The sequence below is a fragment of the Synchiropus splendidus genome, chromosome 16 (genome assembly GCF_027744825.2).
Source record: "Synchiropus splendidus isolate RoL2022-P1 chromosome 16, RoL_Sspl_1.0, whole genome shotgun sequence".
Taxonomy (NCBI): Eukaryota; Metazoa; Chordata; class Actinopteri; order Syngnathiformes; family Callionymidae; genus Synchiropus; species Synchiropus splendidus.
The window spans coordinates 7,242,642-7,258,622 of NC_071349.1; the positions used below are offsets into that span (position 1 = coordinate 7,242,642).

The following is a 15,981-nucleotide window of genomic DNA, read 5'->3' on the forward strand; positions in this document are numbered from 1 at the left end:
ATATTCCCCGAATCTTAAATGATATAAATGTCTTCAATCTGGTCTGGATTCTATTCTTTTCGTTGTCGTTATGGGTTCATATCGAGCCGTTTATGTAACACGAAGGAGTCTGTGGCAACTTTGAATCGCTCATCCTTGCTTCAACTGTGCTCGCCTTCCCTAAACTTTGGGCTCTCTGTCCTGACAGATGATCATCTTCGCCGGGATTTACTCAGCTGTGGAGATTTGAATAGGAAATTGATGCATCTCGGCGTGTCTGAGTCCATGAGAGAGTGCGAGTACAGCCAGATAAGCACTCGCAGCTCGACACCAATGGAGACCCCTTACAAGAAAAGGACCCCCAAAAAGAAAAAGTGGGAATCGTTTCCCGGTCGGAATAAATTCTTCTGTGATGGCAGGATTATGATGGCCAAGCAGACGGGGGTCTTCTACCTCACCCTCATCCTTATTCTGCTGACATGTGGACTTTTCTTCACCTTTGAGTGAGTATAATCTGCCCAGTGCTTTACAGCCTTCATCTGCAGCACATTAGCTGGCTCGGTTTGGGATTTTCTGCCCTCAGATGTGAGCGGAGTGGGGTTTTAGATGTAGGTCAGTTATGTCATCAGCATCACTCCAGAGTCGCTTGTGTTTTGTGTGATCTCAGGGCTCAGCCAAATGCTTAATGAATGGCTTCAGAAGAATCCATATTGCTTCCTCAGCAAAATCGTCCTGGTGTTTGCACCAGTGCTTTTATGTTCCTCACACGTTCCAACTTGATCGCGCCAATTTTGGAATCCCCGCATTTGTCTGGAATGCTTGCACATGTTTCACTTATCTAAAGTGTAAAGTAAATTGTTGAAATTAGTTTGTGTAGCTTAGTCATCTTCGTAAGTCACAGCAGTGACTACTACTCTCCTGTGAAGTTTCCCTTTCCCTCGGATCATGGACCCCAGACACATGCAGAACTCATCTTTTTTAGTTACGGCCTGATGGACGTTGTCTTGACTGACAGCTTGAATTCAGGATTTGTTGATTATTCACCACCCATCTTTCCTCTATCACAATATACCATATTTTTACGAGCATAAGGCGAATTGTATTATAAGGCGCAGTCTCAGTTACGGGTCTTATTTAGGTATTTAACGCATACATAAGCCGCACAGGAATATCGGTATGATATCTTAAACTATGCATGCTGACATGTGTTTTTAAAAAGGCAGCGGGAGCAAAACTGAGTTCCTTTGTACTTTATTGACGTATTTAACAATGCACTCACGTTATTTTTCGGTCAGTCGTCACCAACAAATCCGTCAAAGTCCTCATCTTCTGTATCCGACATGAACAGGTGGGTTCCATCGAACACGCCGGGTTCCCTCTCCTGGATCAGTCTCGTTGCCGTGCGGCTCCTCAGAAATGAAGCCGGCTTCAGACACCTTTAGCCCAAGCGTCCACAATACATTCACAAATCGTGGCGTAACTCGCCCGGCGCTGCCTCCCAGTCTTAGTGTAACTGTGTTTGCCATCGGTCATCCATCGCCGCCACGCTGTGCGCAACTTCACCTTGATCAACGCCCTGTTTACACCGATGTCCAGCAGTTGGAGCTACTTCGTCCAGCCTCCCGGAATGACGGCAAACTTCGCGTTTACCTGTTGGGTACCTACTGGGGGAGTGGCTTTTGTGTCTTCTTTCACACCCACACTTCCCCTTTCACGTTCTCATGCTGTCCTCTAACACGGCTGCGTTTCCACTGTGTAACCACCATGTCGGGTGGAACCGCTCTCAGTCAAGTGGAGCACCCAGTGCTCACATAAGGCGCACCACATTATAAGCCGCACCGTCTCTTTTGGCCAAGATTTAAGACTTTTAAAGTGCGCCTTATAGTCGTGAAAATACGGTATGTATAGACCGTGAGGGATCCGGACTCAATATTGAACTTTGATAAACCAAAACTTCATTCCTGTGGATGAATTAATTCTCAATTCCCATCGATTAAAATTATAGTTTAATGTCCACTGGCAAGGCCCCACCTCTCACCACAAGTGGCTACCATTGGCTCCTAGTCCAGCGACTGTCATTAAGGAAGTGCATGGAAGAAAATAAATGATCTGGCCGTTTTGTTTTTCAATTCCTTGAAACTTACGCTCTGCATTTAAAGTAGTTTTCCAATCCTGCAGCAAGAAGCTGATGCTTGAAATTCCCATTAGACTACTGGGAGCGCACAGAAATGTTCCAGTAGTAAATATAGAACATTTCTTCAGCAAATTCATCGACTGTTTTCTTGTACCAACTGATCCCGCGCGCCTGTTTCTGAATGTTTTCACTTAAAAATTCCATTTGAGTAAGTTGGAAGACCACAGAGGATTGTTGTGTTGCAGACAAAGCAATTTTGATCACCTCTGGCTGAGGATTGAGCTCATAACAGAATAGTCTGTCTGCCTTTGTGTGCCATTTTCTATCCATTAATCAACATCCTGAGGTTCCCGGTGGAGCCCGCTCTCTTTCCTCCTGCTCGCTGCGTGACCGGTATTCAAACTGTCTGATCCAGCGCCTTGTGTTCACCTAGTCCTGGTTGGCTCTCTGTGACTGAAGTGCACGACTGAGCGTGCAGACGGTGACCTAGGCCACACGTGTGACACAAGAGACCGCTTTTTCCCCCCATTAGACCTGAGCAATTGCACGGTCATCGGAGAAACCCCATCTTTGTCAGATAAGAATCCTGTCCTGTCATGAGCTTTGTTGCGCAGTCTGACTTGTTTATCAGGGTAAAGTGCTCCACCGGCTGATAGAGCTTAATACACCAACAGTTTACTGCTGCAGTTGAGCTAGTGCTAAACAAACAAGGCTCCATTACTGTGATTGAACAGAACGATTACATTTCAGTGTCATGAAAAACAACAGGCTATCCAGTGTATTGTATTAAACAATACCTGATATTGACTTTAATTTTATTGCTTTTATTTGTCTCGGTTAAATTACACAAAACTAGTCACTATCAAAACAAAGCTTAAGCAGGAATCTATTTACTTTTTGTGTTTTGTCTCAGAAATGTGTTTTGAGTTAAATAATTCAGTGTATAATATAATGTTTTCATTTTTACATTGTTCATTTTCTTCCACTTGTTCTCCTGTAAAGCTGCCTTTCCATGGGGTGAGAGGTCACCATCCAAGGCATACTTGCTATATCATTTCTCTCATTGTCAAATGAATTACTTTCAAGTTATTATAAAGCAATATTCAGTTCAAAGGCTTACAAATTTCACTATGTTACATTAATAGTGATGACGCATTACTGCGACTAAACTAGTGAAACTCAAAATGTGTTTTTAATGAGTCAAGTGCATGTTCAGTCAAAAGTGGGAATTTAATGACTTGTATTACAAGCCGTCTACTGCTGTTACGGCTGTTTAAAGTTGACTGGTTAATACCGTATATTTTGTGTGAGCAGCGTACTCACACACGCTGAAAAAATATTTCCAAAATTGATATGGACAAATAAAATAAATATAATCTGAAAGGGTCCATACATATATCTTTAGATTAATGCCTTTTTTATTTCTATGGTATTTGGGTTTAGTATTTATATATATATATATATATATATATATATATATATATATATATATATATATATATATATATATATATATATATATATATATATATATATAATTTGTCTTGAATGACTGATGAGTAATGTTCAACTTAATATGACATGAAAGCAAAATATGTCTATTAAAACCAATATTAAAGCAATTGACACATGATAAGAAACCTTCTTTTTCAATTGTATTTAATTTCAAATTATTTCCTTTTATACAAGCAAAAATGTGCACACACTTCCAATCTCATGAACACTAGTATGTATGTATGTTTGGCACTGTCAAACAGAAATGAACTTGTTGAATAGATTTATACAGAGAAAAATGAATCTGTCTTCATTGGATTTCATTTTTGTTGTATCTTAAAACACTGATAGAGGTAGCTGGGATGTAAAAAGCGACAGATGCAGTGAAAGCTGTGGGAGAAAATGCTTTGTAAATAGTGCTTAGTGCTGGATGCCTCAGCAGTGGTGTTCACAGACCCAGTGTAAACAAGAGTGATGATGCCCAGCCACCACCGTTGTTGCCCGAGACATGAGGAAGAGTATCATCAGTGGATCAGATAAATGTCTCCAAAAGTAATTTTTGGGTCATTCTAAAGATGTTTCTCACTTAAAGTAACTGTTTTCAAGCCCTCGCTTTTTTAAATACTCGTCTCACAGTTGAATATTTCATTGTTGGAGGGTTAATTAAGATTGACAGTCCTTTTTATTTTGAATCTGTGCTTTGCTTATTGAAGTCAGCTTGGACTGCTGTTATTGTTAAGATGGAGGCATCCAACATCTTCATCCCACTGAAATAGATCCAGACATGTTGAGCACTGGCAGGGGTTCCATCCCGTGTCCTTTACTTACAGTGACTGCAGGGGATCCTTTTGTTCTGTCGTCCAACTACAAATCTGTGTTTTGCATTGTCCTCCTGACCCAAGTGTCCCCCCCTCCAGGCTGACAGAGTCCTCCTGACTCTCCTCAGCTTCTCTCTCCTGCAGCCGTCAGCTGCACAGAGACATTTATTGGACGGAGTGATTGTCAGCAGACCTGCACATTGGTTGCTGCTGTCATTTACGCTAATGCATTTCGATTAGACGGATTTTTTGGAAGCGAGGTTGTCAGCACATCTCTTCCCAGAGCAAGTAAAGCCTCTATCTGTGTGCGCACCCGTCTGTATTGTGTGGTGTCTTTTGGCCTGTTCTCTGGCAGAATTCAGTTATTTCTGTGTTTTGGTATTAGTCAGCGACTTATCCAAGAGTGGATTACTGTCGGTTATGTCACTGCACTGGCCAGGTCATGGAGCACGGGGTAGAAGCATCGTGGACAAAGAAAGCTGCTGTGTTCTCTCTAGTGCGACTGTCTTATATTCCTTCCATCAATTTCTTCTCTTAGCTGAGGGTCGGTCCTTGGGTCAGCAGCTGACACAAAGAAGCCTAAACTTCTATCACCTGAAATACCTCCTCCAGCTGTTCGGAGGGAATTACCCAGGTCTCCCATGTCAGCTGACTGACACGTATGTACACACAACATTGCAGTAAAAATGCCTCCAAACTCAGTCACATGAGATACTGCCTTGAGTCATGATATGTTTTGGCAATGTTGGAAAGTTCAAAAGTTACATCCTCACTGTTTTATAATGAGAAATGTATAGCAATTGATACATTTGCATGAATTGTCAATCAAATGTGGCTTGAGTTAAAAAGTCAAAGTCCAACAATGATTTACATGAATTAAGAAATCACATGGAAAAGACATTTGAATTCGTAGTAAATCTGCTAAAGCGATTATTTATTTTCATTTATTTTGAGTCGAGGTATGGTGGATCAGCATTGGTGACGATTCTTTTTATTTGGTGTGTTTTGGATTTTTATTTCATAGTTTTCTTTTTTATTTGCTTATGTTTCTCCTCTAATATGTGCAATAAACCCCGACCAACATTACCATTCTCATTTGAAAGGCAGTTATACATGGTGGAGGGAAGTTGTTGCGCAATAAAATAGTGTGATATCTGATTTTATTACAGCACAATAAACAAGTTCATTGACAGAGTGAGCGATGGGAGAATGACCTACTCTGCAGCAACAACTAGAAGATTGTGATGTGGCATAGATATAATTTTTTTTTTTTTTAATATATCGAATGTGGGCCAAGTTGTCTCTGTGAACAAGAGTCCCGATATAAGCCACTTTTATTCACCAGACTCGCATAGCCATGGTAATTTTCTAACCTAGAGTGCTTTAATTGTGAAACAAAAATTATCATAAGCAACAAATGTGGTTAATTCTGGCTTGAAGCGGTAAACAAAGATGCAATTTAATGATTGAATGCTCTTGAGGAGGAGAAAACATCTCCTTGTTAGGCATTAAAATCAAAGACTTGTCTGTAGAAAAATATTCCATCCCTTGGCAAGGACAAGGAATTCATTAGGGTTGGTGTTGAGCTGTCTGAATACACATTTGGGATTCAGTTTGTTGATCAGGTTGTGCTAACAAAAGGAGTCTCGGACCCACGCCAATATCAGTAGGTTTCAACTCAACACCTCTTCACCTTGGCAGTTTCAGACCCCTTATCCTGACTGTAGTTCTTTGGAAATCAACCCAGTTACAGCCTGACAGACTTTGTTCTGTTTATTATTCTGCGGCAGGATTCCTGCTGACGTCCGTGTGTGCTGCTTTTGCTCATGCTGTTTGAACCTCTCTAAAGTTCAGCAAGACACAAGATGAAAAGTTGATCCTTGAAATATAGGTTTTCGCTTCTGTTTTAAATCCAATGTTAGACTGTTACGTGACTTGTCCAGCAGTAGCAATGCATTTACTCGTGTGCAGGTAACAATATTGTGCCATGATTATTGTAAACCCTGTGCTGATAAAACCTACAGCGGTACCTCGGTTTTCGAACGTCTCTGACTTTGAACAAATCGGGGTTCGAACAAAAAATTTGACATTTTTTTGCTTCTGATTTCGAATGAAAATCCAGAATTCGAACGCCCCCGAAAAAAGCCATTATTGTGCCGTTATTGTGTATAACCCAGCCTCTGTATGCAGACGTGTCCCGTTAGCTACATTTACAGACTGTTTTTTCTTCATATTGAGGTGTAAAACCTTTCCTGTCTCCGCACTGGACCGTGGTAGAGTGTCACAGGGGAGGTGCTCGCTCTCCACACCTCAGAGGCTGGAGCGCTCACTCCAGGGTTTGATGTCCTGTTGTGGGCTGGAGCTGGGACAGGGATGAGGCGAGTCTGGGACAGAGCGTTACTTGGTTTATGACTTTGTCACAGCCAAACTGCACAGAAGCGCACATTCAGAGCTGGACACGCACCGGGCACCTCTTCACTTCTGGAGAGACGTCACTCACTCGGCAACCCCTCCCACATGCAGTGGCCACACACATAGACGAACAGCGCACCTGCAGCAGACACTCTACATTCACTCCTACAAAAGACTATTTTAAGGCTTGGAACGCATTATTTCTTTTACCATTGACTGTAATGAGAAAAATCAATTAGGATTTCGAACAAATCGCTTCACGAACCGCCTTCTGGAATGGATTGTGGTTGAGAACCGAGGTACTGCTGTATTTGGGGCCATTTTGGGACCGCAACTTATGTGAGTCCTGCGATGTTGTGGTTGCATTGCCATATGAGTTTTTGCGGTGTATCTACCTGGTCAATGTTTACATCTCTTTTCCTTCCCAAATATGAGTCATTTAACTTCTCCATACACAACCCCTCATCTACCAAGGTTCATATCCTTTGGTTTTTGGGTTTGTCAAAACATGAACAACACAAATGCCCAGTCCTGTTAGCTTCACTGATAGTTAGTCAGAATGGCTTTTGGGATTAGCTATACCTGCTCTCATGTAATTCTGAGATTGTTGAGTTACTGATGTGGTACCAAGAAAAGTTGTGCGTTCTATTTTTATGGCACATTTCATACACAGATGCCTGTCTGGCCTTGCTTCTCTCTCTATCTCTCTCTCTCCCTTCAACCTCATCTGAACTTCTTTGCATTTTCAGCAGAGATAAGGAGAGAGTTCGATAGATGTAGATGTAAAGCTGATGCGATGAGTGGTTTATTTTTATGGCATCGTTATTAAGACAACATAAACGCGGGTTATCAATGCAAGCTATGCTTTTATAGTGCCAGTTATCTCTGGACATTTTACAGCTGCAGGGTCGTAGAGAGTGCGGAGTCAGTATGACGTCAAGTGCCAATGTCAGCAGGTTGATTTTATGCACTGATCTGGAGAGGGTAATATGCTACCATTTAAGAAGGGACCACGTAGCACACAACTAGAACCCTCATCCTCCCGAGGTGACAGTCACTTCTGTTCAGTTCAGGAAACCCACAGCAATCTCTTTTCATTATTGTACGACTCAGTCAAATGTAGAGGTGATAAATGCTGCATCATCACTTGCAGAAACTGTTCAGAAGGCATTTGAAATTCAGGATTGTCCTGTCCATGACTCATCTCATAGCACTCTGAACATTTTGCTGAACAAAGAATGTCATGTGATTGTGCTGCATCAGCAGTGACTTTATAATGATCAAACTTGTTTGGCTCAAGCTCACAAAATCAGGGAAAACAACCACCTGTGTTATGAGATGAAGTGACTTGAAGAAGGTGCCCAGCGTCCTCAGCAGGTGCTATGTAGCCATTCAGTAGAAAGGGTGCTGGATGACGGCAGAGTCTTTATTGTGCACAGATGATATAAATAATGACTTTTTTTTTTCATTAATGTGGGGTTGTCATGAGGGGAGGTGAATAATGTTGATTCAACATGACAGTTATGAGTAATGGCAGGTAATATAGTGGCATGTATTGGAGCAGGGCCAGTTTTTGGAATACTTTGATTCATGTTGTATATGGTTTTTTTTTTAGAATTGCTCTCGCTGCAGTGGCGCTTTTGTAGCTCCTGGGGTCATACGTGTAAGTGCAGTTGTGAATAGCAGCTATGGATGTTTACGCATGTTCACTTTTTTCCACACATCGCAAGTTCTGGAAATCCCTGATGATGTAAGTTTTGGTTCTTTTACATACATTGTAAATAGTCATTGCTAACTTTCATTGTGGTTGCGTGTGTGGTGATGAGTGCGGAGCTGGCGATGTTCACTTCGGCCGGTTAGTTCGAGCCGTGTTGGCCGTGTTGCGCTATGCTGTTTGTGTCTGTGTCGTGTGGAGCAGGGTGAAACAGTTTGTTTGCAGTTTGTTTGGGATCGTCTTACGCAGGACTGTGGTTATGTTATTTATAGAAATTTCCTGGTGATCATTACATCCATCTCCATGTCTCATTCACCAGCAGTCACAGGGTTAAAACCCAACATGTTTTGCAGTCACCTGTGGACCACATCCAATAGTTTGGCAGTCTAGGTTTGACCCCTGGACCACGTGTCTCGCATGTTTCATAGCCGTCCACAGTTTTTGGACTGGTAATAAATATTGTGCATCAGCTGTTAAATAATCCACACTCAGTCTTGTATAGTGTACAGAAACCTTGGAAATAGTTCAACCATTGTGATTCTTGAGCCTCCCACTCCACAGTGAAAGCAAATGTTTGCCTGAGACTCCAGCTAAATAAATATTGCAAAAGAGTCTCTCCACATTTTTCACATGCATGACCGACACGATGTCCCAAGATAAAGGGCGTCATTTCCTTTAACACTGTGCGTAGCACCAAAACAAAGCCAGACGGTGCTTGTGTTGCACGTCTGAGGTAAATGAGGATGACGTGATGGACGGGTTTACAGTTTTAGGTCATTCTAGGAACCCTGTGATAGTGATGCATCCTGAATCATTTCAGGACACTTTGCTCTCTCAGTTTGTGTCCGAAGGGACTGATCTGTCACTTTACTTTGTGAAACCATCAGAAACATGTCCCATGTCAAGGGTTTGTTTTTGTGTCGTCTAATATTCCCGACTTACTTCACCAAAGCTTCTAATCTTCTTTGGCTGCATATCTGAGGCTGATGGATGCGCTGCTTTTTGGGTCCTCTTGTTGCTTGTACTGGGATGGCATCAGCATGTACATCTGCAGTAAACCTGATTTGTTCCTTATTTCATGATGTTCTTGAAGGCTGTCTGGTAAGCAGTACCCATAATATTCTTACTAAATGTCCCACAATGCATTAACCATTCAGGCTTTTAAAACAGTCGAGCCAATTTCATTGGAGGTATCTTTTGAGGGAAGCTTTCTTTGGCCATAATATTCTCGTGATGAAAGGTAGTCAGTAAAAGTGTTTTGTTCCAGGAACGTTGTTTGAGATCAAGTGAAGTTAAGAACGCCGCATTTATTGAGAGAAGTTAAGGATGTTCTCATTCAATGGGTGAGTAAGTGCTGGTCTTGTGGTCTCTTCAAGGGACCAGGGTTGGCATTTTTTTACCCACTTGGAGTTGCCATATATGGTTTGAACCTCTTTACTGGGAGCATTACTAGGTTTCATTGAAGGCAGTGGGGAGCGACTGGGGGCTTCACATTGTAGCATCCAACAGAGATGAAAGTCTCCACTCTCACTTATGGGCATCATAAGAGGATTTAGGGGATAAATGTGATAGGAGTAATCACTGCAGGATTAATGTTGAGATGAGCTCACCACTTGGGAGGTGACAGATTTAAGGGGCTCTTTATATTGGTGTATGGGAGCACCCTCAAGTGGAGTGAGTTATTAGATAGATGGATTGAGGAAAAAATATGAAGTGACTTAAATAGCTTTTGAAAAGTGTTTTGAGTGAAATCGGGTTCCTTATCTGAACCCAAATCTCCAGACCGCTCATCCCTTTGGGCTGTCACTGACCCAGTGTCCCACATAAGACATTATATGACTAACTGGCTGTATAATTTCCTAGAACTGACTCGACAAACGGGACCTGCTGACTGTAAACAAAGCTTTCAGAATTGATGTCACTGAGAGTTTTGGCCTGTGTGGTGTTTACAGGACCTAAAACCAGTCTGGTATCAAGCCATCGATGGTTATTAAAAGTCCATGCCAGGTTTGGGTGTGTGTTGCTGTTTCTCTTTCACATTTTCCACAACCTGAAAAGGCGTTACTCCAGAGCCAACACTCGGGTGCAATTGTTTATTCAAGTACGCGCTCAGCCTGCCAATAATGTAAACATGATTTTAGAACATGCTTATAAGTGGATTCCAGAGCTGTGTGTGTGTTGTGTATCCAAGGGTGGAGGTGCAAAGTGTTGAAATGCTTGATGATTGGGAGTATGTTTTCAGAGAGGTCAACGTACATAGATTTGGTGATATCAGTTGGTATTTGTCTCCTCATTCTTGATATTTTACATCATTTAGCAATTTAATTTGAATCTATAGTGCTAATAAATTAGCTTACACAACAGGGGACATTGCTCCACCACAGTTTCAAATAATCTGGAGACTGTAATGTTAAATTTATTTTGGGGGGATTATACTAGAGATGAATATAGTATGATATGTATCATGTGTCATATTCATTTGTCCAACAGATTTTAATTGACATTGTGATGTTGTATCTTAATATCGAGTTATTGTATTCTGACTTAAGTTTCATTCATTTGCCATCACACCTTTTCTCTGTGTTTTCTGCTGAGAGGTTACCCCTCATTCATGTAGCTGTTTCCATGGCAACTACATTCCTGTTGGAAATATACCATGTCTGACATTGGACACGTTTTCCATCTCCATGACAACCAGGCCCCCAAAGTTTCATATTAATGTATCTGTGATCAAAATGGATGACATCTGTGCTAGTTTGACCTCTCAGCAGAGGAAGACTATCACCTAAAGATTGCTCATTGTCCAAAATGGATTAGCATTCACATCTGGAGAGATCATAACTCATGAGAGGAAAATGCATTCTTCTGTTTGGTCCATGATCAATGTATTGATTTAGGTCTGCACAAGAATTTGACTCTTGGCTCTCTCTCGCTCAGTCCCCGATTTTCTGCCGAGGTTTTCATTCTTCCTGGTCGTTCATCATCTGGCCTCATTCACTTCTAATGGAAAAATTCTCGACACCTTTCACCCGCTTCCTTCGATGTTATTATCTTATCAGATTAGTGCTTAATGTTTGATGATGAACGGGGTGCTGTATGAGTGCGTATACGCCGATGGAAGACTGATGATGTTGCAGATTATTTCCAGCTGTTAAATATTGGTATGAAGTAGAATCATTTCTGTTCATGTGCTCTCTGTGTAGCTGCTTTAGCGAGGCCACCTTGGCTGGGTGCTTCATGGAAGAACGTCAGTCTAGTGTCTTTCTGCTTGATATTTTTTCCATTTGTAGATTTAGGTCAAAGCAAGAAGCTAAAGATGGTCACATTAGATGGTAGATGGAAATATATATATATTTTTTTTTTGAAATATTTCTTTAAAAGTGAATTAAGAGCTTATTCCACCCATTCATTTGGCAATTTAGCTCACACTATTAGAAATGAATTTAGCATACATTTCTTTATAACTCTCAAAATGCACTGCAACACTGGACACTCCGTTGCAGACAAATGTAGACTGAAATTTTCTTTTTGCCCATGGTCCAGATTTCTGTCTTCTACATTCGAACAGAATAAATAATACCTGAAAGCTTCCATTGTTCAGCTGCCGAACTTGTTGAACAAAAAAGGGATATATTGTGGTACCTTTGCTTTCAGTCAGATAGATGGATTCACATGAAAGTGGACTTAAATATTGGTTTTCGTGTTTGCTGCAAGGGCCACCTTGTTTTTCTTTTGAATTCACTTGCAAGTCTTATTAAGTGGTGTTTGGCTCTAAGTGTATAGCTGCTGTCTGAGGAAGTGTTTATTCAGCCTTCAAGTGAATAATATTGTCAATCTTTTGAGCAGCTTTTCTGCAGGCTGGCATGTTGACTGTGCCATGATACATTTTTCATGCAGTTTATCTTCTCACAAAGAGACGACCTCTTTTTCTGCTGTCTGACTGAGCCAGGTCTCCATGTCTGAGTGTGTCATTCTGTTTAGCCAGCATTCACTGATCTGAACCAGCCAAGGAGTGTGTCAAGTGCCAAACAACGACAATGCAGCTATACTTGTTAGTTCTTACTATAATGGCTAAATAACAATTGTAATAATCTGCTTACTTCTCGAAGGAACTACTGACATGGCTGTGCGTTAATGTCCGACTACGTGACCGTTGTAAGTTTATTGTACATGAACTCTGTAACTGTCCAGCACAGAGACCTCAGGGGAGTGTTTATCTTTAGACATTTTCATCCTGCACTGTGGTGACCCCATCCAACCCCCCCACAGATGTCCCCCACACCGCTGTGGTGTTTGTTTGGGATACCATCAATCCAGATGCAGCTGGTACCAACTCGTCTAGAGGCACTTGTTGCATTGCTTTAGGCGCAATTGTTCCACCACTGTTTGCCAACATGTAGTATTTTGGTACATTAGGACATTAAGTATTAGCGCAAAAAAATGGTTAACACTGACTTTAAGACCCTCCATCTATATAATTCATATTGAGAATTCATTGTCTTTCACTTACAAGTCAGGCAAAAGTGCAACCATCCAACCACCACATTAGTATTTATTAAATTCAAATGGAAAATGAACGAAAATGAATAACAATGAAGCCTCCGGTTTCCCTACCGTGCACTTCCCTGGCTCTCAGAATCACCAGAAAAGTGTTTCGCAGGTATTCATTATTCTCTGCACACACATTTAGTCAATATTTCTGCTCCTCAGCTTCCCTCTCCTCTTCTCTCGGCTTGGAAAACAAAGTTGGTCCGACCCAGTTAAGTCGAAAATTTCAATAGCCGTATCCAATATTCACCTTTTCCTTTCAGCGGCGGTGTGAGCGGCTTCAAGGGTTATAATTTAAAACACAGCTAATTTGCTAGTTAAATTATTCTGAAGCAATAAGCAGACTAACGCGTTGTGACTCCCTCTTGTACTCCTTAGTTGCAGCATAATGCTTATTTGTTCTGCTCTGTTTCTTATCTACATCAAACATGTTGTGTTACTAACATTGCACTACATAGGATTGTACTTTACAGTGCCATACAATCCACGGTCTGAACATAGCCTGGATGTTATAGCTGAAGTGGAGAGCAATTGTACTGCTCTTTAACAACACTGAAGAGACAGAATAGCGTATTGTCATGAGCCCTATAATATTCCTGCGATGCATGTCCTGGCAGGGAGTCGTGTGTTGGCTGACCTTTTCCTCTTGCTAAAGGTTATTCATCTCCAGCAGTCCATCAGCAGGGAAGATGAGCTGGTCTCACACAATTAGCACACACCAGAGTGTAGCAAAGGCGCACACACGCATGCCATCAATCTAAACATTTGTAGGGTTTCATTCCGTAGTTCCCTGCCTGCTTCATATCACACACCCTGCTACATTGCTTTTGTAATTAGCATCACGCTTGGGTAATGAGAGTTGACCTTTTCAACTTAAAACTAGCCGTCAGCTTCACTTCAGGCTTCCTCTCTAACTGGAGGTTGTGACGATTCTTTCCTCTGTACATTGATTTCCACTTACGACCTTGCTGTGCCCTTTGCATGTACGAGTGCTGTATCAATACTGTTTATTACATTGCATCCTCATTACTTTCTGTTTATCCTCTAACAATTTCACACAGTTGTTTCCAAGTTTGTTTTTTAACTTATTTCTTCACTCTCTCATACCCTTTCTTAATCTGGTCATCATTTCAAGACCATCTCCTCAAAACAATGATATGTGATATTGTTCTTTCAGTTGCGATGAAGTTACAAAGTAGAAATGGGCTGGTATATGTCGAGGTTTGTCTTTTCTTTCAGCATTCTTTACCCCAAGTCTGTTGATCTTGTGCTCCATCCTGCCCTCACTTGTGAACATGAACCCATAGAAATCTTGCCTCAATGTGTGTAAGGTTGACTCATACAATTGTGTAACATCCAACAATGACTGTGTGTGTGTGTGTGTGTGTGTGAAAGGACAAGCATAGTTCTCAGAATTAGTTCTCAACAAAACAGGCCCACTGGTCAGTTGATGGCATCAAATATTTTCATCACTTGTAGAGGAAGTGGATGAGCGAGTTCATGATTACCATTCTATATGTGATATCTTGTACACTAGCTATCACACCGACTGGTGTCCCCCTTACAAGATTTGTAAAGAGCTGCTTCAATGTGATCAGACAGTATGGTGTCTCAGTCATAGTATATTGTGATTTACAAAATGACTGTTGTTAAAACTGAAGTCCTGTTAGACTAAAACTTTTTGTTATTGCTCACATACTTTCCCAGACTGCCTAGCTTCTTTTTTTAGTTGTTCAAACTAGCCTTTTTTGCCTTTAGTTTTGTCATCTCTTAGCTCTTCTCAGAGTAGTAAATATCCCACAGTCTGTGCGACTGTAAAAGAGTCTCTTGCCAGTTTTGCTAAAGCGAGCTAATAACCGTCGAAGTTCACATTCTTGTCTGGAGGCGACGAGTCTGCTGCTTATTTCTTTAACTTTAGTCTTGAACTTTAATAATAGAAACCTGCTCAGTGCTCCAAAATCATCTGCAAAACTGTCGAAAGATGCCTCAGCTAACTTACATCCATTTAAGGGCATAAGCTTCGTTCATAAACCTAACAACCATTAAAATGTTTCATGAATTGTTTGCTAGTGGTCCTCTGTGTAATCTGAAAGTTTTATAGTTTGTAGAACAGTTGCTCTGAAAGAGAGCACTGCGATTTAAGTGTAATGTTCCAGCGCCTACTTTAGTGCCTTTCTCCCTCTGACACTTCGGTTGCCACATGTTCAGTTTGTTCTCCTCATCTGGAATGTCACCTTTGCCCCGACTTCTCCAAATTCACTTGAACAAAATGAACAAAAGTAATGAAAGGCGAGCGCTTCTGTCACCGCTCTGTTAAACTATATTGGATTACAGTGTTAACCACCTGTGCCGTGGACTTTTAATGGGATTACAGCGAATTATCTGAATGGAGATTACAGTGCAGGGGACTAACCTTTTGTCTGTGGAGCAGTTATTGATTGTTCTTACTCAGCTCTGCGACAGTGTTTGGCTCAGACTTGACAACTGTGTTGACACAGGGTGTTTGTGTTTATCTGCCTCACGGGCTGATACCTAATGTTTACCCTATGATCTCCCAAAATATTGCGTATTCAGGCTTCACAGGGTGCAGCAAAATCCCAACAGCCAAACACCACCGCATGTTGATTTTTGATCGTCTCTCCTCGTTTCTTGCAGTTGTCCGTTCCTGGCGCTGAGGTTGACGCCGGCCATCCCAGTAGTGGGGGGCGCTCTGTTTCTTTTTGTTCTGGGGACACTGCTCAGAACAAGTTTCAGCGACCCGGGAGTGCTGCCCCGGGCCACCCCAGATGAAGCTGCAGACTTGGAAAGACAGATAGGTAAGAAAGTCTCGATATCTGTGTTGGTCAAGTGAACGGGTTAAAAAAAGCCCTGTGTGTGGCCTC

General features: G+C 41.6%; 1 protein-coding gene across 3 annotated transcripts in view; it reads left to right on the forward strand.

Moving 5' to 3' along the window:
* zdhhc14 (zinc finger DHHC-type palmitoyltransferase 14) overlaps positions 1-15,981 on the forward strand; it is a 35,639-nt gene that overhangs the window by 627 nt on the left and 19,031 nt on the right. For all 3 annotated transcript variants that reach the window (XM_053844753.1, XM_053844754.1, XM_053844755.1), the window contains exons 2-3: positions 188-482; positions 15,755-15,915. In XM_053844753.1, coding sequence (XP_053700728.1) covers positions 241-482; positions 15,755-15,915 — 403 coding nt within the window. In that variant the 5' untranslated portion in view covers positions 188-240. The remainder of the gene's footprint in view (positions 1-187; positions 483-15,754; positions 15,916-15,981) is intronic.